This window comes from Onychomys torridus, chromosome 1, assembly GCF_903995425.1.
Source record: "Onychomys torridus chromosome 1, mOncTor1.1, whole genome shotgun sequence".
Classification (NCBI taxonomy): Eukaryota; Metazoa; Chordata; class Mammalia; order Rodentia; family Cricetidae; genus Onychomys; species Onychomys torridus.
The window spans coordinates 48,673,881-48,700,223 of NC_050443.1; the positions used below are offsets into that span (position 1 = coordinate 48,673,881).

Here is a 26,343-nt window from a genome sequence, read left to right on the forward strand (position 1 = left end):
CGGTCAGTGGCTATGCCATGCCAGTTCCTGTCCTAGGCTGAGGAGGTATTTGAACTCAGGCCTCAGTGACTCATGGAATCTTTGATCTTGGTTTTCAGGGCTTGAGGAGGGCTCCTGAGGTGAGCTGGCTGTATCCGGTGAGCCTCGAGGATGGGATGGAAGAAATCTGAGAGTCGGGCTACAGGAGCCCGTTGGGGGCTCCACTGTAATGGTGGAGAGCCCCACTGTAATGGTGGAGAGCTCCACTGTAATGGTGGAGAGCTCCACTGTAATGGTGGAGAGCTTTGATTTAAGCAGCATGATCTGAATGCTTTACAGAGTCTGGAAACAGATGGGCCTGCGCTCATGCTTTGTTACTTTCTTCTATGAAGCCTTGCTCCATTCCCTGTAAATCGGGGGCAAGCAGGATACAGTGAGGGAAGATTGTGGGCGCTCAGCTGCCTCTTGGCAACTGGAACTCAGAGAAAGTTGGTTGTCACTGTTAATTAGGGATGGAGCTTCTTAGATGGGGGGCGGGTGAAGCCTGAGGCTCTCATGAGAAGCTGAGACCTTGGTCTAAGTGGGGGATGGATATGAGGACAGTTGCAGGCTGAGTTTGTCTCTGTGACAGATTTGAAGTAGGCTGTGGGTAATTTGATGTCCTTTGGGTCCCTCTGGCTCCTGTGCAAGATGTATGACAATCTCAGTGAAGAATTAGGGCAGGCCTGCCTGGGCATAGGGTCTGCAGGCCTGTGCAATTGCCATAGGTGTTGCCGATCATGTCGGTGAGGAGCCTGGACTTCCCAGAGCACTTGTTTTTGCATGTAGAGGACACATATGTGCGTGCCTTCTTTGCCAACAGAAAGTCTAGCTTTATGGAGACTCATCGCTTTTCCATTCTCTTAGTCACTGCCGCCAGTAAACCATCAACCCTTGATGTCTTTACTTTAAATATTTCTGACAGTGCACTTTTAAGAACATTGTGTGTGTGTGTGTGTGTGTCTGTGTGTCTGTGTTTTACACTCAAATGCTTTATTAAAAATTGACTAGTGGAAGGATGTCCAGTTTACCTTCTGAATCCACTGGGGAATGGTTCAAAGACCACCGTTAGACACGCAAGTCTACCTGTGCTCAAGCCCCTTGCAAAACGGCACATTTGTGTGCAGCCTTGTGTATGTTTTCCTGGATACCCTAGTTTCTAGGTGACTTGGAATTCCTCATACAGGAAAATGCCATGGAAGCTATTGTTATCCTTTACTCTTTAGGGAGTTGTGGGAAGGATATCTGTCTATGTTCTGTCATTTCCCCCTGCAACTGCACCCCCCGCCCCCCCCCCCCCGCATCTTCAGTCTGTGATTGGTTGGATCCATAGATGTAGAGCCTCCCAAAGGGAGACTGTCTGTTTCCACTCAGCCATGGGCAATCTGTGTATCCATGACATTTGCACCCTGGAAAGCAGGCCTGCGGGTTTAGGTGCATGCAACCAGGTCCCAATCCATTCAACTTGGCAGCTTGTACACCTTTGAGTTCTCCCATCGGCAGCTGATTGGCAGGGGTAAAAATTCCTCCTGGGCAAGCTGAGTGAACTGAAGACTTAAACTTTTTTTTTGCTATCAACAGCCTTTTGGATTCTGAGAGCAGCTCCCAGAAACAATGGTTCTCCAGAGAGAAGAGTGGGAGCCTGATGCCACTGGAGCTCAGAGGTGGACGGCATGTCCAGATTAACCTCTGAGAGAAGGAGATAGGTGGATAAAGAGGAGCTGGGGAAGGAGGAGGGTGGAGAAGGGAAAGAAAGGAGCAGGCAGCCACTGCTCAGGTAACCTGCTTCCCTCACAGGAGGAGGCAATTCAAAGGCAGAGATAGGGTGGGGTCCACAGAATAAGCTCTGGGTCCCTATGCACTTGGGAACATGTCAGCCAGAGGCAGACTTTTTCTTTTCTTTGCCCACTGCTGAAGGGGGCAACTGATTGCTGCATTCCAAGAACTGGATGCTGCCAAATTGTATGGTGATTCCAGGGGATCTGTTTCTGTCAGAGGTGTGAGAGGAAGGAGATGCTAAGGACGGCTGCATAATACCTCAGATTAGTTTCCCTGCAAGGGATGGTAAGGATGTGCTCTTTCATTCCCACAAGCCACTGCGCTCCAGCGCCCGGGGGAAAGGAGAAAGAGGAGAATCCTAGGGACTTGTATAGTGACTGTCATCTAGAAAAAGAATAACTTAAGTTGCTTGTGACAAAGATGTCGAAGTTCCAGCCAGCCCTTCTCTGCCTTCAAGGGAGCCTGCTTGTGTTCACGGCCCCGGAGTGGACCACAGTGAAGGATGGGAAATCGTTCAGTTGATGAGTGTATGGCCTAGGAGGGAATAGGCATACATAATTTTGATTGACTTATTTATTTTTTTGCCTTTATGTGTTTGGATGTGTATGTGGGTGTGTATTTGTGTATGTGAGTGCTGATATGTGCCATGCATGTGGAGGCCAGAGGTCAACCTCAGGTGTCATTTACTGCTTTGTTTTCTGAAGACTAGGACTCCCATGGGCCTGGAACTATTGATTCAGGAAAGCTGCCTGACCAGAAAGTCCCAGAGGTCTGTCTCTGCCTCTCCAAGGCTGGGACTGAAAGCTTGGTTTTGTTCTTTGTTTTTTGTTTTTGTTTTTTTAAAGGTAGGGTTTCTCTGTGTAGCCCTGGCTGTCCTGGAACTTATTCTGTAGACCAGGCTGGCCTGGAACTTAGAGATTCACCTGTCTCTGCCTCCTGAGTGCTGGGAGCATAGTCCACCACTGCCCAGAAATGTGGGGTCTGGGGCTGGAACTCAGGTCCTCATGTGTGCTCAGGAAGCCCTTTCCTGAACCATCTCCCCAGCCCAGACTACTATTATTAAAATAAACTATTCCTTAAAAAGCTTGAACTATGAACTTTTCTCTTAGTGACAGAGTACAACTAAGTCTATTCCTGCCCTTTTCTCCTACAGAGGCTTACCCCGTGGATATCCTGGAGGAGGACCCCGAGGGCCACCAGGAAGCAGCACAGGTCTACTATGACTTGCTCAGGGAAGGAGCATCAGCCGGGGTTTTCTCCCTTCCCACTGGGGAGCAGGTATGTCTGGCTTTCCTTGGAGGGGAATGCTGCCCAACCTAACTCAGAAAGTGGGACGTTATAGAAAGAATATCCAGATTTAGAACAAAGACCAACAAACAACAAAAAAGGAACTTTTGGAGGGACTGCTAAAGTGATCCAGTTTGATGGAGAAGGACCCCTTTGCTGGGATTCTGGAGTTCTGGGTGGGAATGTGGTCACTGTAGACCGTGGGCCAGAATACCTGTGGGAATCCCATGCCTGCCATTTATGGATTCTGTGGACTCAAGCATGTGTCTTCTCCTCTTTGGTCTTGGTGTTCTCATACCAAACTCAAAGCATTAACATCACTTTCCTCGTTGGGCTAGCATGAGGATGAAGTGAGATACTGTGTGTAATGCCCAACTGGACCTCAGTTTCTTTGCATTAAAGGGGAGGGGGAGTGGCTCATCTCTCCTCTCTAAGGTTTGGGTCAGTCATGATATGTGATTTGGGATGAAACTGTGTCACTTAAAACTTTTGGCATTGATGAGATTCTGTGCATTGTGAATAGGTACTACAAAAGGACACAGGGAACTGGAAACTTTATTTGTTGGGGTTGGGGCAAAATTTAAAAATAATGTGTTGTGTGTATTGGGGTGTGCATACGTGTGTGTGTGTGTGTGTGTGTGTGTGTGTGTGTGTGTGTGCATGTGTGCACGTGTGCACGCAGGCACATATGCACAAATGTCAATGTGTGTACATATGTGTAGACACCAGGGGACAACCTCAGGGTACAATCGCATACAAAATACAATCTGCCTTGTATTTTGAGACAAGACCTCTCACTGGCTTGAAGCTCATAATGGCTGGGCTGACAGGTAGGCCAGCAAGACTGGGGATCTGCCTGCCTCTGCCTCCGCAATACCTGGGCTTAACAAGAACACTGTGCTGCATTGCACCTGTCTTTGGATGTACGTTATGGGGGAGTGGACTCAGCCCCTCCTGCTTACAAGGGGAACACTTTAATGGCCATGCTCCCAGCCACACACTGTTTAAGACTCCCCATTGGCTTTCATGGGCAATACCTGTATCGTCTGTTTTAGGTGTTGATTTTACTAGAAACGGTTGTGATCTGACAGGTGGAGTTGGTAGAGGAAGCAGTCTTGTACCCGAGTTAATACGGCTTGTGCAGTATAGACTGTGGCTTCCCTGAGATTTTGGAGGTGGGAGCTTACAGGAAAGGAAGAACACATCTCCCCTGGGTGTCCTCAAGTTCTTGAGCTGCCAAGGAAGCTCGCTGTCCTCACATGCTTTTAATGCCTCCTAGTGGCGTGATAGAAGAAGGACATGCGGCTCCATCAGACACTGCCTGTTCTGATGGGTGCTGGTACCAAACTGGAGCATGAGAGATGGGAGGGGGGGCTGTCTCCCCCCTCTCCCCCCCGGGGGGGGTGCTACCCCCATGCTCTTTAGGACACAGCTCCCACAATCTGCTATTGTTACATGTGCATTCATGAATAACTTAAAAATAAACACCCCAACATGGGGTATGCTCAGTGAAGGGAGAAAACTGAGGTTATTAACAAAAAGAAAGCAGAACAGTTGCTGATGTGAAGTTGTTTTAATATGACGTGCTAACATGACTGGGGACTTCTTGCTTCCTCCCTTTCTAGAGGAAATAAGGCAAAATCCATCATATTTTATCAGCGAGTTGGGAAGCAGAGTCAGGGGCTCGTCATTGAGCACATTGAACCCAGGAGGGGCTCGAACTCTCTCCCAGCGTGCCCAGGATTAATCAGGCCTTTGTGTATTCAAAGATTCTAGACTAAAGGGAAAGATAAGGAAGTGGTTTGGGGAGGTATCATGTCTTGATTTTTCATAATTAACTCTTTTCTCTAGTCTTGACATTACCCTGTCGCATTTAAAACACAATACTTGCTGATTTCTCTGGTGTCAAACAGTGTACGTCCATTGTGTGATATTTAAGGGCTACGAGAGAGGGCCGAGGAAGCTTGGCCATGTGTGGTTAACTGCTGTAAACATGTTGATGTGTTCCTGTGTTTCTTTTTGATTCTTATTTTCTGCCCCCTCCCCTTTTTTGAGCCAGAGTCCTGCTGTGTACCCCAGACTGGCTTCAAACTTACAGTCTTCCTGTTCCATCTTTCTAAGCACTGTGCCTTTGGTCTGCTTTTCAAAAAGATTCCTCCCTGAACACAATGTGTATACAAGAAGCATCTTCCCAGGCTGCTGTGATGTTTTGCAGGCTTGGTGTTTAGTGGCCTTATAACAGCCACCCCTGTGGACAAGCCCTTTGAGGACCCTTCATTAAAGCCACTCCCAAACAGGGAGCTTCCGAGATGTTTGCCAGCCCCGGGATTTGCCAGGAAACAGTTCTCTGTGATGGTGGTGGCCTGCTGCAAACTTTTTACAAGAACCTGCCTGCCTAGCTCAGCCGCACATTCTTCTCTAATTTTCCTATAGTCTCAGTTTTCAAAACAGTGCTGGTAATGGAATGTATTGACCTTTCCGAGTTAGAAGCTGGGAGCGGAGGGCTGGGTGACTGCAAAGAGGGCTTCGGATGTGGCCCTCAGAGACAGTCTGGGTCTTCTTGCTTATTAGCAAAAACTGAGTTTCTCCATCGTAGGCTGAACGGACAGGGCTGAGCCTGGAGGGCTTGGATACCCTACACATTTTAGTGGCTGCTTTCAGAGCTGGAGCCCGGCTCGCAGATAGCAGGAGCATCTGGGGAGGCAGGCCCAGCCTGGGCTTCTTCTACTGAGTGGCCACCAGGGCTCTAGAACAGATGAGGATAACAGCAGAGTTGCTTGCATGAGGTGGAGTGAGGCTGTCAGCCTTGCTGGTTGAGGCTCAGGGAGGCCCAGGATGCAGAAGGGCCACAGGAGCAGGAATCGCAGAGAAGGGAGAGAGTGCTAAGGGTGCTGGGGAGTAGAACAGGTGTCTTCTAATCCACGGGTTGATGGATGGACAGGTGATCTTGGGATGGGAAGGCTTGCTGGTGGAAAACAGGCAACAGAAGTTGCCCAACTGTTTCCTGTGTCCTAATGCAGTGAGAGAGCAGAATAGTAATTCGTTTATTCTTTTCTTTAGGTCAGACTTGAAACTCCGTTCCTTCATTATTGCACTATGTATCGTGACGAACCTCGACATAAAATACTGGTTTTGGTTAATCCCCAGGACACAAAGACAGGTTGGTAGTTATCACTTTTGTTTATTTATTCCTTTATCCATCCATCCATCCATCCATCCATCTATCAATTTATTTTTATTTTTATTTTATTTTTTTGAAGATTTTTATTTATTAATTATGTATACAATGTTCTGCCTGCATGTGTCCCTGCACTCCAGAAGAGGGCACCAGATCTCATTACAGATGGTTGTGAGCCACCATGTAGTTGCTGGGAATTGAACTCAGGACCTCTGGAAGAGCAGTCAGTGCTCTTAACCACTGAGCCATCTCTCCATCCCTCTATCAGTTTATTTAATGCACACTGGTGTTTCGTCTGCATATATGTCTATGTGAGGTGTCGGATCTCTTGGAACTGGAGTTACAGACAGTTGTGAGCTGCCATGTGGGTACTAGGAATTGAACCTGGGACCTCTGGAAGAGCAGCTAGTGCTCTTAACCTCTGAGTCATCTCTCTAGCCCCATGGTTGGTAGTAATTAGTGGATGTGGAATGTGTGTTTGTGTGTGTGCATGAAGTGCTGAGGCTGAAACCCAGGGCCTTGCCCATGCTAGGCGAGCACCATGACTGAGACCCTGGGTTTTGAAAACTGAGATCTTGATGTTTGTGGTATGCAATTCACGGAGGGCAAGTACTTAGGGAATGGAGGCAGTGTCCATTGTTGAATCTTGAAGACTATTAAGGTAGACTGGCTTGTTTTTAACGGTACCTTCTTATCTTTACCGAGATGTGGCTCATTCTGCATGTCTTCCACCACAGTCCCTACCCAGAGCTTCTTTGGGGGCTCCCCCTTGCTAACCCCATTAACAGCAGTTTACAGAGCTGTGGGCACTGGGTAGGACACTATTGGGGCATCACCATGGCCCTGTGGAATGAAGGGGCCATTCTCATCACCAAATGCAGCCAATGATGGCCTTAGAGTGGTCAAGTGCCTTGGCACAGGGCACCAGCTAGAGTGTGGGAGGGCTCAATTTTTGCCAAGTGACAACTGGGTGGGGGTTCTGTTTCTGGTGGCGATGGTCATGGGGTCTGCGACTCATTTATCTTCCCCTGCATTTACAGAGAAACTATTTGGGAGAGGTTTTGTGACAGCTCCAGGGAGTGAGTCCTCTGGAGAGAGGCGTAGGCGAGGTCAGTCGCATCTTAGGCAGAGCTGGGGGGCACTGGCAGTGGGCAGCCTGTGGTGGGCAGGACTAGCTGGTTGGTCTGCCTGAACCCAGAGCACCAGCAAGCTGGTGGGAGGCACTTCTGAGCTCACAGCAAACAACCCTACATGGCATTTTTCTTGTTTGGTTTGCGTTTCTTACAATGCCAAGTATTGCTTTCCAGTAAGATGTAATAATACTAGGACACTGGTAATAAACTTTTTAATGAGTTAGGCCTCCTTAAATTCTGACATTTTGGGATTCTAGGTCTTTTAACTACTATTTGCAAAGGAGGCCTGCTCCAGTTCTCCATGTCCCCTGGAGAAATGTTTTTGCTTGTCACCTGACTGTCTGCCCAGAGTTTGTGCTTAGTGGGTGTCACGAGGCCCAGGGTGACATCTTTAGGGGGCAAGCTGTTGAAAAGTATGTAAGACATTCTTCATGCTTCTCTTCTTGCTAAATGTGGAACAGAAGTGTGCTTAGCTAGCTGTCTGGGTGTTGGGGGTATGGTGTCAGAACCCCTTCTTATTGCGCCAGGGCCGACAGAGGCTGTGTGAGAACTCTCTGACTGCAGTGAAGGTGCCTCCTCTCTCTCTCTCTCCAGCCGAGCCTTGACTGCCCTGCAGAGAGGGTCTATGATGTTCTCGGGCTTTTGATACTACCCTGAGTTTGCAACCCTCCTACCAGGGGAGAAGAGGAGTCCTTCGAAGCACAGATTATGAAAACCTCATAAAAGACTCATTTTAGGAAAAAGTCTAAACATCAGCAAGCTCCCAAACCCCGTTTAGACTTTGAACAAGAATCTGGTTATAGGTCTTTAAAGACAGTCTGCATGATGTAAACATGATGGATTCTTAGAAATCTGTTTCCCATTTGAACCGTACTTAATTTCTGTTGTTTTTTAAAGAGTATTCCCTAATACATATTCATAAAGTGCTAAGAAATCTCACTGTGGTCCCATGCTCGTATGTGAGAGCACTTTTAAATAAAGTTTCTGAGTGACATCCTGCTGCTGTGGGCTGCATGGCTGCTGGCTGCGACTGTTTGTGATTTCAGACAAGCACTGATGCTCTTGATGTAGCCCCATGCGCTCTAGCCCCCTATTTAGAAGGCGTCTGGAGTTTTTCACAGGGTGTACATCTTGGGACTTGAGACGCGCAGACCCTATCGTACAAGGATTCTTCACGGCTGTGCCCAGTGTGTCTTTTGCCCCCGTGCTAAAGATGGAGAAGGGAATTGCTGCCTGCGGTGCCCTTATCTTTACATTCTGGTGAAGGCGGATGCATGTGTAAATGGAAGCTAAAGGGACTAGAAGCTGTTTGATCGGCCCTGTGTATGAGTTAATTATTGATAACTGGGTGTGAGTTAATTATTGATAAGCTGGTTGACTCCATTACAGTGACTTCCGATAAGTCTGTAAGCAAATGAGAAACATCCTGGAAGAGCAGGTTCCCCAGTGGCAAGCAGTTGATGCTTATGGCATCCTGCTCAAACATGAGGGATGAAGCCGTCCACCGTTTTCCCTGTAGGAAATTGCAAATGCATTCCACATAAAGGTGGCTTCAGAAGCAGGCGCTCTTGTCTCTGCTGCTCCTCTTTATTCCGATTTTCTACAGAGCCGCTGGTTTCTATTCCCTAAAGAGAAATAGGCAAAGGCACTCAGCAGCCCTGCTTCCTATGTGGCCTCAGCTTCCGAGGGGCCTCTGCACACTTCTTCATGCTTTGGTTCCCTCATTTTTTTTAATTATTAACTGATCTCAAGTGTTTATGAATATTGGAAAGTAAGTCCTCATGCCAAATGAAAGGCGACCTTACCCCAGTTTCCATGACTGCCACCAGTGGTGACCTTTGCTCTTCTTATTTCTTCCTGTGTCCTGCATATGCAGTAGGACAAATATGGACCTGGGTGTGAAGTGAGGCGACATGAAGTCTTGGTTCAGCCAACTGCCTGCAGGTGTCAGCTGGGCTGTTTGGCCTCTCTGAGCATCAGGGTCACCATTTACAGAACAGAAAACATCTATCTTATACTTCCTGGGGTATTTGTGGAAATCGAATGGCTTGTGGGAGAAAACGTGATGCTTTGGGACTGTCCCAGCAGAAAGCGGCATGCCCATAGTCCACCACAGCAAGCCTTGGTTTAGACTCTTCATATTTGAGGTTTTATGGTGTGAGAGAAACACATGATTTCAGAGGGCGAGGCTCATGTGTTAATTTCTGGCCAGCCTCTACGAGCGGGAATGGCGTCTCCAACAGACTGCCTGCCACACCACAGGTGGTCTAGCTTGACTTTGAACTGCACTAACAGTGATGTTGTTCTTCTACACACCCCACAGTGCCTGTTGGGTAAATGTCATATACTTGATCCGAAACACCACAGGTAGGCTGGGCGACCACATGGGTAAAAGAGATAGGCATTCCTGTGAGGGGAGACACCAGCTGGGATCTAATGCTCCTGGAAGGGAGGAAGAGAGTATTTGCAATGACCTCCTTCGCCAGTCAGGCCCTGCCTGAAGCAGATGGTGTTTGTCTGTGGAGTGTATAGGGGATGAAGAGACGAGTGGAGCATTGCCTGGGGAGACCAGGCTGCAGATTAGGGATGTGGGGGTCCAAGGCTCCTGGTGGGAGCTGGAGAGATGGCTCAGCAGCTGAGAGCATTTACCGGAGTTTGAATCATCATAAAACAAGCCAGGTGTCCCACATACCCCTGTAACTCCAGTTCCAAGGGATCTGATGCCCTCTCCTGACTTCTGCATGTGTACACACACACACACACACACACACATACACACACACACACACACACACCACATATATACTCACTTACTCACACTATACTCATACATTCACACCACACATACTCATTCACTTACACCACACTCACACATACAGACTCATATATACACTCACATACACACTCTCTCTTACGCACGCATATATAGATAATAAACAACCAGAAGGTGGCCTTTGAAGGTATGCTGAAATCCTGTGGCTACTTTTCAGAAGGAGAAAATGGATCATCTTGGAATAATTCTGTTTCAATTCTGAACATACCAACTTATCTCTATTTCACATATATCAACATTCAATTATAAATATTTTATTTCCACTTCCTGAGAACAAGTCTTTCTTGCTTGACTAACTATTGATCCCTCTTTAAAACAAGAAGGAGCAGGCTTCTAGCCAGATGCTCTGAGCTAGGGTGAGATGGATCTTCATAAGACTTTGATCTGCCTAGCAGTGATGCCTTGTTGGTATTCCCAATGCTAAGAGGACAGGTGTATACAGATCAGTCAATCACTGTGTCTGGGGAGCTTTGGTCCCTGCACCCTGGGGTGGCTCAGGCCACTGTAACATGCTGATGTGCCCACGTGTCTCCTTTCTGACCTGGTGCCTTCCACATTTGGGCCATCCAGGCTGGTGGTGTGACCTCTTTAAGGATGGTTCTTCTCAAGTTTGGGGTCCCCTTTATCCTGCTCTTCATCCTCTGGTTGTTGCTTTTATGGTGTTTCTTCCGCAAAGTGGATCATACAGGATCTGCATGTGACCTTTAAAGGACATGCCTCGTGGTGTCTCAAGGCACTGTGTCATCTGCTGTTTCTAGTCCATTCCTGACATTTTGCATGCTCTTGGGAAGAGTAGGTTTCAATCCCAGGATCATAGTCATAGGTTCTGGCAGCTGTGGGATAAATTCCATGAGTCTCGAGCCATTTGCCTTTGCTGTGAGGATGGCCCTCTGTGACCATCAAGTATTTGGCATTTTGTTTTTTGAGTTCTGTTCTCCACAGCTGCAGACAGTCAGCCAGCCTGCCTCCCTGGCTGCCTGCCTGCCTTCCTTCCTTCCTTCCTTCCTTCCTTCCATCCATCCTGCTTGCCTGCCTGTCTTTTCCTCCCTCCCTCCCTCCCTCCCTCCCTCCCTCCCTCCCTTTTTTCCTCTTTCCCACCTTTCTTCCCTTCCTTCATCCCTCCCTTCCACTCTACCCTCTATCCCTCCCTTCTCTTTTTCTCTGTCCCTGTCTGTCTGTCTGTGTGTGTGTGACAACACATTTGTGGAGGTCAGAGGATGGCCTTGGGTGTCAGCCTTTATGGCCCACCTTGTTTGAGACAGGGTCTCTGTGTCTGCCGGGCTCGCTGGCCTGTGAGCTTCTGGGGGATGGTCCTGTTCCTATCCCCATCTCCCCTCAGGGGCACTTGAGCACTTATCTGGCTTATGCAGTGTTCTGGCCCTCCCCACCAGGGTCATACAGAGTCTTTGGGGGCCTGGGGATTGGTCCTTCCCTATGGGACACAACCTCCCCCCCTTTACATAGTCACCTACATCTTTGTGACAGAGGACACTTTCAAATGGCAGGCTTCTCTGGGAACTGCTGGGCCACATCACTGTTGCCCTCCTCAAGAAACCTGCTGATGACCTTGTCAGGGTTTTTCTTTTTAGCTCTCTTCTGACAATGTTTGTTTGATATTTTACTTACTTACTTACTTATTTATTTATTTATTTAATGAAACCCAGTGGTGAGGTGTCAGCCAGCAGGCCAGCAAAGACTTTCCAGAGGCTGGTAAAAGATGATGACACTGTAGCTGAGTCATGTGACAGAGGGCGACAGAAGTTTCTGGAATGAGATGGCATCGCTCTGGTAAAGGGAGAGCCGCCGTGAGCGGTTCTTGGCAGGAAGGTAGAAGCTGGCCTAAAACAAGGAGTGTCAGCCCTTAGAAGATGCCCATGGCCGCTTCCCTGGCTTTCTGTCTCTGTCTCCTGGTGCCAGGCTCAATGGTAGCATCTGCTCCTCATGCTCACACAGGCCACTGGCTCCTGTCACCTACAGGGCTCGGGGCCTTGTGCTTTGGCAGCTGTCACTCCTGGGCTTGCTCCAAAGCAGACTCCCCACCCTGGAGAATCCAGCTGTGAATCTTACCGGTACCCCCCCCCCCCCACCCCCCACCCTGCCTTGTTTTTTGAAGAAATCCAGGTTTCTCTGTGCAGTTCTCCTGTTATGTTATTGGTCATGGCTTATCCTGGAGGCCATGATGGATGGGACTGGGAGGGAAGCACAGAGTTCGAAAGACACCTGGTGATGTTATCGAGAGTTGGGTGGGACTCGGGCTGGAGGCAAGGGTGCAGGCGCCGACGCTACAGTGCCCAGCAGATCGCCATTTGGGTGGTTGGAAGGAAAGTTGGCTCTGGTCAGGGACCAGAATGTTCATCCCTGGAGGCTGCCAGTAGCCAGGTCAGGGGTGCGGTGGGCTGGGCTGGCACATTTAGGGGAAGCAGTAGGAGAGAGAGCACTAGGGGTGGGTCGGGGGTGAGGATGAAGGGGCTTTGGGCCTGGCCATGTGCTGATACTAACCAAGCTTTGTTTTTTAAGAGAAATGGTTTCAGCTGGGATCAACTGGGGATTTTCCTGCCTGGTCTGTGGGACTGCAATGGTAGCCTGGCGCCAGGTATACTGTGGGTGGAGGGAGCTGGACCTGGACTCTCTCCTGAATGGGATTCCTGTTCTAGGTATCCCTTCAGGGTGGGTCACATTGTTTTGAAGCTCTGTTTATATCACTGCCATGGCCCTGGTCATTCCTTGTGGCTGATTTTCTTGGGTAAATCATAAGCACTGTGAAGGCAGGAAGGGCCACTCAGATCCGGCTCTGAAGGGTATGTGTCCTCCTGAGAGGATGCCTGGCACGTGTTCCCAAGCCTTCCTCCCAGGGAGCTGTGACACACAGTTGTGGCCCAAGCTCAGAAACAGCGAGCCAGACACTTCTGGAGGTGGGAGACTAAGGTGACAGCGTAAACAGCTGTGGCTACACACTGGCTTCCCTCATGAGAACGTCTGCCTTTCTGCTTGGCTCCCAGGACATTTTGTGACCAAGCGTAACGTTCGCTCTTCAGATTGCTGGTAATTTATTTACAGTGTTTGGTGATTGCGTGTCATGTGCGCCCTGAGAAAAACAAGCAGGGGATTGAAAGATGATTTCTTTTCCTGGAAAAACATGTCCATTATAGCCTGTAGTGACAGTAAGTGCCAAGGCAAACATTCAGACGAGAACAGAGCCTCTGTGTAGACAGCCCTCTGAGGGGCTGTCCTGGTCCAAGGCATATTTCGACACTGAGAGCAGACCTCTGTGTTGCCTTTGGGGCAGGTGGAGGATCAGGCGAGAGGGGCTTGGAGGCGTGTGTCCAAAGAGAATGCCCTTTCTGAGGCATCCCTTACCCCTGAGCAAGGCTATCTAGACTATGAGGATGGCTTAGGGATGGAGTCTGGCTACAGAGCTGTGGATTTCTTGAAGGGAGGTAGGAAGGATGGACCGGGATCACCCCAGCTCTCTTAGCAGAATGAGCCGTCTTAAGAAGTTCTCCAGATAAACTCTAGTAAACTCATGGGTGGCGCCTTTGGGAGGCTTGTAGCAGAGTCGGTGAAGGAAAAACTACGATAGTTCTGGCTTGGGAATATTAACTCCACCCCCTTCTAGACTCCAAAACAGAGATGTAGAGTAGGGTATCTCCTTCAGGGTCCCCTGGCTGACACTCTGTTGGCATCTGGGACCCAGGAGACCTAGCATTTATTTGCTTTAGCTGGTGCATACATGTTGTATCGTACAAAGATAGATACCATTCTGGAGTACACCTTGAGCACTGGAGGAGCCCCACTTGGTGCAGACCACTTAAGGGGGTAGCAAAGGGTGGGCTCTGGCTGGAAACTCAGCTTCCTCTTCTTTGGGCAGCTAAGATAGATGTCCTGTGGCCATGGACGCATATAAACCCCAGAATCTTGTTTTCATCAGTTTGTGAAGGAAGCAGATTGAGGATCGCTCACAGCGCCAACAGTGTGTTTTGGGAACACCTGTTAGCCATGGTTTGGGCTTTCCTTGCTATTCCCTGTTAATTTATGGTAGTTACTGTGAGATGGTTAAACAGAGGGAAAGAGCATCCCAGGAGGACATGTCATTCATACCAAGGAATTCACGGTGTTTGGAAACTATGGAGGCCAAGGAAAATATTTAGTGTCCAGAATGGGGGGTCTTTGTCCTGAAGGGCAGGGACGAGTTTGCTTCTAGGCATATGGAAGGTTTCTATCCGTGCCACTGGGGTGTCTGTGTGCATCTCTGTGCTTTCTGCAGCTTTGGGAAATTTCATGAGTTTGCTGTGGTCTACATGGGCAATTCTAATGTTCCTTTCCTCGACAGACTGGACTTTTTTTTCTTGTCCTGGTATCTCTTAGTTCAACTGTACTTCAGGATCCAAGTACCACCCCCTTCCTCCACCCCCTCTTCCTTGAGTTCAAATCTAGACCCATGAAAACAAAATTGCTTGAGGCAAGGAAAGCCTGAGGAACACAGAGGGGCTGCTGGGAATGTACTGCAAGCCAGATGTTTTTCTCCATGACAAAAGGCGCTGAAGTTCACGGGCATCTGAGGAAGTGTTTGTCCTTTAAGGATAACATCTGTATGGAAATGGTAGCCCGAGTAATGCAATGGGACAGTTGCTATGTCAACTGGTGTATTTTCCCCTCCCCTTAAATTATTGACCAGCACAGTCAATGTTGCATAAAAGTCATGCAACTCAGTGGAATGTGTTTATGTGCCGGCCTCTGCCAGAACTTTTCATCGCTCCCCCCCCCCCTGCCATGTATTTGCTTTTGGGAAAGATGGCCCGTCACTTTGGTTTAACTTGCTCCCCCCCACCCCAACCCCAACACACATATTTCTAAGATGTGTAACAGGCTAGTGGTGGCTTAAACTGCAGGGGAGCAATCCAGGGACTTTAAGAAGGACCGAGGGATTCCAAGCCCTTTTAGTTGTGACGAAGAAGTCCAGACCTTGGGGCAGTATATGAATCCCTTGCAGCTGGCCTGGGGAGGTAAGATGTGTGTTGGGGGGCAGATGAAGGACACTTGTTCCTCTTACATGAGCTCTGCTTCTCTTACCCTGTGCATGAAGGACTATGCATTCAGCTGCCTGCTGGATACCCCTTCCCTGCTGTCTGTGTAGCCCAGGTTGGCCTCAGATTCCTAGTAGTCCCTCTTCCTCAGCCTGAGGGGTACTGGGATTATAGCCGCATGCCACCATTCCTGGCTTTCTTTGCTGTCTGAAACTGGTACTTCATGTTCTCTCAGGGTCCTTGAGTCTTCCTGGTTAAGGCGTCTATTTCCTTCAGTTCAAGCTGGCTGCTTACTTTGCTCTCTGGGATGGAACCCACCCTCAGTGGCTCCTTTCTGCCTCCCACTCCCCTCTCCCAGCACCTCCCACTTTGCCAGCAGGATTGTTGGAGTCAGCCCTTCACTCTCCGGGCTCAGTCACCTTTAGCCTCCGCTTCCCTCTGGGCCTCTGACTCACCCTTTCCCCAGTCCGTTCTTTACACTTGAAGTCTCAAAAAAATGACTTTATTTCTAAAAATAGCACTTTTAAGTACACACAGCTTTGGGTGCCATAGTTTATACCTATGGTGGTAGAGGTTTACCAGAGTCCTCTTGCCTGCATCCATGTACCCTGTGGTCAGTGTTCACGCTCCATCGGGACATGCATCGCAACAATTGCCTACAGCAATGTGTCTCAATTCCCCAGCTTAGCCTCATATCCTGTGAGGTTGGATACTTGCCTCTTTCGCTTGGTCTCTTCTGTGACTTATTACAAAGCCCGATACCTTGATCCAACCACTGTGGTCTCCAAGGCTGGACCCTGTCCTACGGCTGGCCACCATCCTTTGCCTCAGGCTTGGTCTTGGAACAGAGTCTCCATCCTTCCCAGACAGTCTTGAAGTGCTTGTCACAGTGCGTGTCCTGGCCAGGCTGCCCTGCTGGGTCTCTAATGCTGAGTGAGCACAGTGTCTGGCAACACAGATTTGCTGAAGAAGTCCCACGCTCCTCACTTCCCTCAGTGTGGCAACAGCTTGACGATATTGGCTCTGCTGACTATGGCCCATTTTCTCACTGGACACTGGCCTCTTTCTTGCCTGGCCTGGCCCCAGCTCCACCCCACTGTTTTCCTGTCTATTTCAACCTGTGGTCACAATGGGGGCCTTGGAACCAGTGGGACCCAGCAGATTCCCATCTTTTTTTCCAGTGGCGCCAATTACACACATATGACCTTGAGCACGTGACTCACCCCCTGAGCTGCACCTGGGAAACAGAATGAGCTTGGTGGCCATGGCATGAGGTGCCACACCTGCCAGGGCACGAGTGCTTGGACACGCTGTTGTATCAGCTGTTACTGCTTTACTCCAGGAATTGAATTGTGTCTCTCTCTTCCTTCCTTGAGTCAGAGCGGCTGTCCATCATCTCCAGAGCGCACCCAGACTAGCCTTGTTCCTTCTTTGGTGCTGGTGTGGCAAGTCTGCCTTTGCCCTCCTATGTTCTTAATCTTCTCACATCTGGAGTGCCCTCCCCTGCTCACCACTGCCCCACTCATTCCTCAGGACTTCTGTTTTCCTCTCTCCTCCAGCTGCGCAAAGCTTGAGCGTGCTCAGGTTTTTTTTTTTTTTTTTTTTTTTTTGAGCTGAGGATCGAACCCAGGGCCTTGCGCTTGCTAGGCAAGCGCTCTACCACTGAGCTAAATCCCCAACCCGTGCTCAGGTTTTATTCTGCCTTGTGCCCAGGTCTTCTCTCTTTCTCTAAGCTGGGCACTTCCTAGGAGAGAGCTCAGATTTAATCCCTTGAGTGAATGTAGTTAGTGCCCTGCCTTCAGTGGCTCCTCGGGGTGTGTGTGCTTCATGGGAAACTGACACTGAGGAATGACGAACTATGGTAGGACTGTGTACCACTTTGGCGCTGCCTGCTGGAGAAAGTTGGGAGCGTGGAGCCACCCTCCCCTGATAGATGCTGCTAATTTAGCACAGACAGCATTCTTTCCTGAGTTCAGCTGTGGCCTGAAAATCTGTCCCTGCTTCTGGCTGTCACAGCCTACCCGTTCAAAATGACAGGGCGCCATAACTCTACCTAATCTATTCTGTGGAAAACTTGCTTTTTCCAAATGGTTGTTTTATTTGGTTACTAATTTGGAAGATACTTAAGTTAGAAAGACTTAGCTCTCATAAGGAATCTTAGCAGGATACAAAGCTTAAAAATCTCATTGGGGCTGGAGAGATGGTTGTCAGTGAAATGGACACTGGAAGACCTTAGTTCTATCCCTAGTACCCACTGAAAGATCTGGGCATGGCTATGCATGTCTGTAATGGTGACCGGGAGATAGGTAGATAGACTGGCCTAGTCCAGTCAGGGAGCCCCAGGTGCAGTGACAGGGCTTGTCTCCTCAAAAATAAGGTGGGTGGCATGGACCACAAGTTTCCCCCTACACACATGCACATACACACACATGTGCACTGGTACACTGCTCATCTTCACACACACACACACACAATCTTGTTGGGAGGTGCTGGCCAGGTGAGGTGCATGCCCTAATCAGGAGCACTCATCAGCTTGATGCCCTCTGATATACAAAAAAGGGGTGATTACAGGGATAACGTGGTGTGAGGAGCATGGAGGGGACGGACAGGGTGGCAGATAGCAAGCAATGAAAGACAGACAGACAGGTAGACAGACAGACATCTCTGTACAGACTGGAGCAGAAGACTGTCTGGAGAGCAAGCTTCCTAGGCACAGATGGCCTGTTATAGAGCTTTTTTAATTTAATTTAATTTTATTTATTTTTTTAATTGCCTCCCAGAAAGCTGAACCAACAAAGGCTTTTCACACTGCTTTGCAGAGTTTAGGGCAGGTGGAGGGAATTTCTAGGAACCACAGGAGAACTCTAACACTATGGGAAGTGCAGTTCCGTGAGGTACATTCTCTCACGGAACCTGCCGTGGAACCAGGGCGAGAGGATGCTTTGTTGAGCTAAGGATCAGTACATAAGGCTAGTAGTAATGGAGGAGCTGTCATCTGAGGCCTGGTTGGCTTTGAAGTCTGGACTCTCCTCCCTGCACCCGGTACCCAGGGCCCGGTACCCAGGGCTATGTATGGAATCGCTTCCAGCTGCCGTGCTCACTGCGTGTGCTGAAGTCCATCAGATGTTAGAAACTGAGCGAAGGACTCGAGGCTAGGCTGAACTGGTGTGTGCAACTGTCTCTTACGTCTTCACCCAGCTGCTTGAGTTGTGCTGGATGTAGCCTTGGACTTGTGGGGCCCCTTACCTCGGCTGTACATTGATTGCCTGTCTCATCTGCCTGCTGAAGCCTTACCCAGTGATCCAGGGTTTGTGGCAACCTCTGGGGACACTGTCCCGTCCCCCCTTGCAGGTCTGTCTTCTCTGGGTCCTCACGACAGTCAGGTTTAGTACCTCTGTGCCTTGTGTCTGGGCAGCTAGCTGGGCTCTGTCTCTCTCTGCAGGCTGCCAATCCCTGGAGTCAGAATAGAAATGGATTCATCAGTCCCTCGGGCCAAGGTTCTGTGGACAGAGTTGGGAGCTCGGCCAAGGAGAGCTGAATTCACTTGATCCCTTCATGCCTGGGATGAATCTGGGCCACCAGGAGTTCACTTAGGGACCTCACTGTCTTAACTTGTTTGAGAAACCTTGGCTTGCCATAGAATAAAATCCAACAGCAGCATCTTCCTTGTGGTCCATGTCACCTGTCACTTGGAGGGAGAGAAAGAAAAATTAAATTGGTGCCAGTGCCTTGGCAATGCCTTTCATGATGACCTGGCCTGCTGTCTCCTCTTAGCTCTGGGACAGGAGGTGGGGGTATGGGGGTGGATGGATGATGGGTGGAGTGAGGAATTGAGGATTTGCTGATCTGTGTTGTTGGTTATTTTTGCTCTTTTGGGGGGCCTGCCACCCTGCTCCCAAATAAATCACACAGAAGGCTTATTCTTAATTATAAATGCCTTAGCTTGGTTTGTTTCTTGCCAGCTTTCCTTAACTTTAGATTATCCTGTCTACCTTTTGCCTCTGGGCTTTTCCTGTTCTTACTTCTGTAAATTTTGCTTTTATACTGTGGCTTGTTGGCTAGCTGGGTGGCTGGCCCCTAGCATCCTCTTCCTTCTCTGGCTCCTTTTTTTCCTTCCAGATTTCTCCTATTTATTCTCTCTGCCTGCCAGCCCTGCCCATCCTTTCTTCTGCCTTGCTATTGGCTGCTCAGCTCTTTATTAGACCACCAGGTGTTTTAGACAGGCACAGTAACACAGCTTCACAGAGTTAAACAAATTCAACATAAACAAAAGTAACACACCTCAAAATAATATTCTACAACAGATCTGTGTGGCAGTTTTTGAAGCACAGGTGTATTGGTTTCCATGTTGTCACCCTTAGTGCTGTTAGATCCAGGGTCTCCACAGTGAAGGCCCCGTGGCACATTTCAGTCCACTTGGACCGGTCCCATGACATGTCCTTGCTGTGCTGTGATGGCTTTGGCATGGCTCTGCTGCCATCTTTCCTGCCTGCATTTCCAGGCCCTTGTTTCTCACTGATCAGAAGCTCCATCCTCCATGCTGGTTCTGGTTTTGGGGACAGGTTTATTTGAGACTGTTAAATTTGACTGGACTCCGTTTTTATTGCTATGTACACTTAGTCACTGAAGATGAGTTTTGAAACACATCATGAGGCCAGTTGAATCTATTTTGTTAACACCCCGACTAGTGAACACTTGGCTGTGCTCTGTGAAACTCAAGAAGTGTCAATATGTTTCTGTTGAGGACAGTATTAGTGAATCGAACATCTGTATTACAGGAGTGCAGTCTGCTAGTAAACCAAACAGTTGGTCTTGTTGAGCTGGGAAATAATCCCCGTGCTCCCAGTTCTCGTAGCTGCCATTTTGAAAATGACTTGCATTGAGTAAGTAAAGGTGAATGTCAGGCATTTAATTGGCTCTTCTCTCCCAGCCTGCTGTGTGAATTTTAGAACCATTGTCAGTGATGAGGATTCACCACAGATCGGAAGCTGACTGGCTGTGACAGAGGTTGCTGGTTTTTGGAGGGGCCAGGCTCTGAGACCACCTTGAATGTCTGGCTGTGCCTTGTATCTGGGTCTTCCCAGATCTCTACTAACATATCTCAAACAGCAGAAGGGGGCGGGAGGGAGTGGTGGCTGACCCCGAGTGGTCCAGTGTTTGCTTTACGGTTGCAAACCTTATGTTACATGTTCATGTGACTTAGTTTTTGATCCTATTGTGTCCCCCATGCCCGCCCCCCCAAGTCTTCATTTAGAAAGGCTTGACAGGAAGATGCATTTAAAAATTACAGCACATGGGAGGCAGAGGCAGGCGGATCTCTGTGAGTTGGAGGCCAGCTTGGTCTCCAAAGCGAGGTTCTAGGGAAGGTGCCAAAGCTATACAGAGAAACCCTGCCTTGAAAAACAAAAACAAAAAACCACCACCAACAACAAAAAATACCCCCCCCCCAAAAAAAAACAAACAAAACGAAACAAAACAAAACAAAAACAAACAAAAAAATTCTGTGACTTCCTTGGGACCAGGTACCTGGCTTAAGAAGTATCGAAAGAAATGTCTATTAAAAGGCATAAACGATAGCAGAAAGCAAGCAAAGGAACTTGGGTATGTGAGATTCGAGCAGAGAGGCAGAAGCCAGGGTGGGATTTGGACTGGTAAGGAGACAGGGATGGGCCCAGGAGAGGGGGCTGCCTTAGTCATCTGAGGCAGGAGGCTGAGTAGAGATGGGAGCAGGAAGACATGGAGTCATCAGCTCATTGATTGGCAGGCAAGGAGGAGCACATCCTGCTTGCCGACTTGATCCTGGGTATTCCAAACCCAGTCTCCCTTGCAGATTCCTAGACACCTGGGGCCATGTCTTTGGACAACTCAGGTGAGGAATCTGGGGCAGTGTGTGAATAGGTGTCCACATCCAGACTTGGTTCAAAGGATGCTGGGCAAGTCAGCGGAGCGGTGGCACCTTTAAGGTGTGGCAAGGTAAGAGTGAGATAGGAAGAAGGAAAGGCACGCCTTCCCCCCATCCCCCCAACTCCTTCCTGAGTCCGCTCCAGGGCCGCCTTCTCCAAAGACAGCCCCTCCCCACGTGATCCGCCCGGTTCTGAAGAGCGCACTGCATCTCTGGCCTTTTCCTGGGTTTGCGGTCCAGCGTCCAGGGCTGAACCCTCTCTCAGCTCTTTCTAACCCGTTGTCTTCGGCCACCCGCCCTCTCAGAGCTGCAGTGTCCTCAGAACGATGCTGATAATGGTTTCATGATGGGGCTGGAGGAAATTCCTGGGAAAGCAGGCTGGGCTGAGTCTAGTGCCAAGGCATTGCTCAACACACAAGAAGTAACTCTCTCTACTCAGAGCCCATAGATAACATTCGATCTTATGGGGTGTGGGGAGTTAAGAGTTATGCAAATGATTGGATTTTTAAAAAAAGATTTATTATTTAAATATATTATGAGTTTTCCCTGTGCGTGTTTCTGGGCTCCACGTGTGTCCGGATCCTGTAGAGGTCAGAATAAGGCATCAGAGTCTCTGAACTGGGCTTGCGGATTTGGTGAGCCACACTGCCGGCGCTGTAAATTCTGAACCTGGGCGCTGTAAATTCTGAACCTGGGTGCTGTAAATTCTGAACCTGGGTGCTGTAAATTCTGAACCTGGGTGCTCCGCCAGAGCGGTGAGTGTTCTTTTCATTGCTTGTCTTGTTTTTAGAGACAGGCTTTCTCTGTGTAACAGCCCTGACAGTCCTGAAACTAGCTCTGTAGACCAGGCTGGCCTCGAACTCACAGGAATCTGCCTGCCTCTGCCTCCCAGATGCTGAGTATGCCTGGCCAGTGGGTGCTCTTAACAGCCAAGTCGTCTCTCCAACCCCAATGATTAGACGTTTGATATATGTTCCTAACAAGGAAAAATAATTTTTTTAAAAGGCAGAGTCTCATGTAGCCCAGGCTGGCCTTACACTTGCTATATAGCTGAGGATGACCTTCTCTCTTGCCTCTACCCCCCATCCTTGCCCCTGAATGCCGGATTGCAAGTATGTACACTTGTACACTACTGAAGTCTACACACTCAGTTTATGTGGTGGTGGGGATTGAACCTAGGGCTTCATGCACATTAGGCAAGCATCCTACCAACTGAGTTATATGCCCAAACCTAAAAAAAAAAAGTTTCTTATCTCATTGAATGCTTCAATATTGGTTTGTATTTTGTTTTATTCAGCCGCATTGGGGTATTTCTTTTTCTGAGCCACAGACAGGCCACCTGTGAAATACCCATCTTGACCCTTTCAGGTGACTCTTCTGATTTGTGTTCTTACAGAATGCCACAAATCTGACCTCAGGCTGGGGCGTTAGCTCTGTGGTGTGCATGGTCCTGGGTTCCATTCCCCAAGATCATAAAATGCAAACAATAAAAATGCTACCTGATTGACCCACAACGCACTCAACTGGTTGGCCCAGGCTGTTGAAAGTACTGCCTCCACTCCCCGTGAGTTTGCGGTGGGACTCACATTCTTCTCTTGCTTTTCCCTTCAGTTGTGGCTGTTTACCTAAAGAAGTCCTGGTGGTCTGTCGAAGATGTCCTAAGAACTTCTGATCCCACCAGAGAAGGGCTCATGAAGGTGAGGAATATGATTTTAAATGAACATTTGCCAAACGGGTTTCAAGGTCTTTTTACTGGGGCATGAGTTAATACATTAAGGCTGAATAGCAAGCATCTTTATCGGGGAACCACTTTTTAACTGCCTGAAGAATGGTTTCCTCTGTGTCTATGTCGTCTAGCCCCCTGTATTCATTCTGTGGGCTGCCCTGTGGGGTACCCAGTCTGGCATGCTTACACAACAAACTTTTCCCTGTCTCTTGAATCTGAAGGCTGGAGGTCTGAAGTCATGGAGTACTTTTTTTGAGGGCTGAGGGAATCTGTTGTTGGTTCTGTCCTCACTTCTGGTTGCTCTAGCAATTCCTTGACCTGAAGATGGTGGTGTCCCGTGTCTCCACATCCCCTTCTTTGGAAACATTGTCAGCCTGTGTTGAGACCCCTTTTGATAAGGACATCATTTGTATTGGACTTTGGAAGAGTAATGTACCATCATGGCTCAATCACCAATAAAGACCCATTCCAAATAAGTTCCCTTCACAGGTACTGGTGGGGATTTCAACATCTTTTTTGAGGGCACACCCTTCAATGCTATTAGTGTCCTGCCACCAAGGAAAACAGGAACACGTGATTGGTCACCAGACACCTGACTACTGTCTGCTTTACCATCTTGAGGGCCTCTCGGGCCTTAGTTTGTAAACTTTAATCCATCCCATTCTCCACTGTGCTGAGCAGTTTTTCTGTTGAGTATATTCAGGTCATGGTTATGGATAGAAGACTTAGAAATGAGTTGGTCTGTCCTGCATATATGTTATCCCAGCTTCTTCATGGTCTTTTTGTGTCCTTGGAGGCGCAGGCCTTGAGTTACATAACCAGTGAGTGATTTAGTTGGGTGTGAGTGAGCCTGGTGCCTTTGAAGTGCTGTGTTGTGGTAGAGCAATGGTAGCATAGGGGCCTGGGATGGTGAGGGTGAAGGCAGGCAGTGGCAAGCAGCTTCTCAGAGGGCGAGAGAGCAGCTGAACTTCAGCTGGGTGGAGCTAAGGAGGGAGGCAGGAATTGGCTGGGAGAAAGCTGTGTGCCTCATAATTAAGAGAGAGCTGACTGTGTGCCTCATAATTAGAGAGAGAGAGAGCTGACTGTGTGCCTCATAATTAGAGAGAGAGAGCTGACTGTGTGCCTCATAATTAGAGAGGGAGAGCTGACTGGTGTGCCTCATAATTAGAGAGCTGACTGTGTGCCTCATAATTAAGAGAGAGAGCTGACTGTGTGCCTCATAATTAGAGAGCTGACTGTGTGCCTCATAATTAAGAGAGAGAGCTGACTGGTGTGCCTCATAATTAGAGAGCTGACTGGTGTGCCTCATAATTAGAGAGCTGACTGTGTGCCTCATAATTAGAGAGCTGACTGTGTGCCTCATAATTAGAGAGAGCTGACTATGTGCCTCATAATTAGAGAGGTGACTGTGTGTCTCATAATTAAGAGAGAGAGCTGACTGTGTGCCTCATAATTAGAAGAGAGAGGTGACTGTGTGCCTCCTAATTAGAGAGAGAGAGCTGACTGTGTGCCTCGTAACTGCCTGCTCACTTGGCTGGCAGATTTATTTTCATTATGTAGGTGAGATAACGATAATGCTCTGTATCATCTTGGAATGGTATTATCTAGCAAACCACTCACTTTTCTGTGGGGTTCAGTAAGTGCTGAGTGAAATGTCAACATTTGTTTGCATTCAGTCTGGAGAATGAGCTTACAGTGTAGTTTCTTCTATTGAACAATTTAAACATTGAGGCCGAGGGCTGAGCCCATGGCTCAGTGAGTAAGAACCTCTGCTCTGCAAGTGGAAGGACCTGAGTTCGAATCCTCAGCACCTATGTAAAAAGCCAGGCGTAGCTGTGTGTACTTCATCGGTGAGGGGAGGGGACCGGTGATCCCTGAGAGCTCCCTGGATGGCCAGCTGCGACAAACCGGCAAACTCCCGCTTCAGTGAGAGACTCTTCCACGGCAGTAAGGCTGACACAGGAAGACACTCAAGGTCCTACTGTGGCGTCTGTATGGGTTCCCACGTTCCCACACTCAAGTACATGCACCATACAAGCACACAAACACACAAATTGAAAATTGAGAAGTCCTACTTTAATCAAGCTTCATTGACGTGTAATTTGTATGCCATACATTTACTCCAGCCGGGCGGTGGTGGTGCACACCTGTAATCCCAGCACTCGGGAGGCAGAGGCAGGTGGATCTCTGTGAGTTCGAGGCCAGCCTGGTCTACAGAGCTAGTCCAGGACAGGCCCCAAAGCTACAGAGGGACCCTGTCTCAAAAAACCAAAAAAAAAAAAAAAAAAAAAAAAAAGCTCTAAAAATGTACAATCCCATGATGTTTAATAGACTTAAGTCCATCACTCCACAGCATTTTCATTATCCTAACTCTGCTTTCAGCTGAACGACAGCCCCGCATATGGATAGACTATATTTTGTTATCCATTCATCAGTGGATGGGTATTGAGTAGTGTTCACGTCTTAGCTGTCATGAGTCTTTGTGTGTGACATTTTATGAGGACACAGACTTTGAATTTTCTTGAGTATATATATCCAGGAGCATAATTACTGGTCACATGGTGTCTCTCTAGTTCGTATTTTGAGGAACTGCCAGACTGTCCTCCTCAGTTACTGTGTCATATGACTTACCCACCACAGCACCAGTGGGTTTCAGTATTTCCACGTCCTCAGCAGCACACGCTGTTGTCGGCCACTTACATTCCCCACCTGCAGTCCTTGAATGGAACCTGTCCCCATAGGCTTGGGGATCGGGACACTCGGTTCCCAAGTCCCCAGTCCCTTGTGCTGTTTGGGGAGTTAGGGAGGGCTTTGAGGTTTTAGAGTCTTGCCTCACATCCTGCTCTCTCTCTCTCTCCTTTCTGTATATGTCTTTCCCACTATGATGGACCCTGTCCCTCTGGAACCTTAGCCAAAATCACCCTTTTCTTCTTCAATTACTTCCAGAAATGGTGTATTATTATAGCAACTGACAAGTAGCGTGTGCACCATCCTGCAGGTGTGAAGTGGAACCCTAGAGATGTGTTGATGTGCGTTTCCTGATGGCCAGGAGACCGAGGTTTTTTCCTTGTGCTTCATGGCCGTCTGTATGTTCTCTCTCTGGGAGAATGCCTGTTGCAATCCTTCTTAGGCAAAATCACTTTTTGATTGGAATATTTGAATTTTTATTGTTAAATTGTAAGAGTTTCCCACATATTTTCTCTGCAAGCCTTTTATCACAAATATGTGATAAAAGAACTATCATATATTTGCTATTTAAAAAAACCTTGGATGATGCTTTTCCCATTCTGTAAGCTGCCTGTTTAAAAAAAAATGATCTGGATTCAGTGGACTCAATAGACGCTATTAAAGATGTTCTGCCAAGGGTTTCTTCCAGAAATTAATGCTGCCTTGAAATTCAGCGAAGGACCATGATGCAGCTGTGCGCTGTTGTCCTCGCTCTTTTCTCACAGACTGTTTGTGC

General features: G+C 48.5%; 1 protein-coding gene across 1 annotated transcript in view; it reads left to right on the forward strand.

Moving 5' to 3' along the window:
* The first annotated feature begins 758 nt into the window (after window positions 1-758).
* Window positions 759-26,343, forward strand: part of Fam169b (family with sequence similarity 169 member B) — a 60,217-nt gene continuing 34,632 nt past the window's right edge. The window contains exons 1-4 of the mRNA XM_036169454.1: window positions 759-897; window positions 2,951-3,075; window positions 6,145-6,244; window positions 22,766-22,851. Of these exons, the coding sequence (XP_036025347.1) occupies window positions 759-897; window positions 2,951-3,075; window positions 6,145-6,244; window positions 22,766-22,851 (450 nt within the window). The remainder of the gene's footprint in view (window positions 898-2,950; window positions 3,076-6,144; window positions 6,245-22,765; window positions 22,852-26,343) is intronic.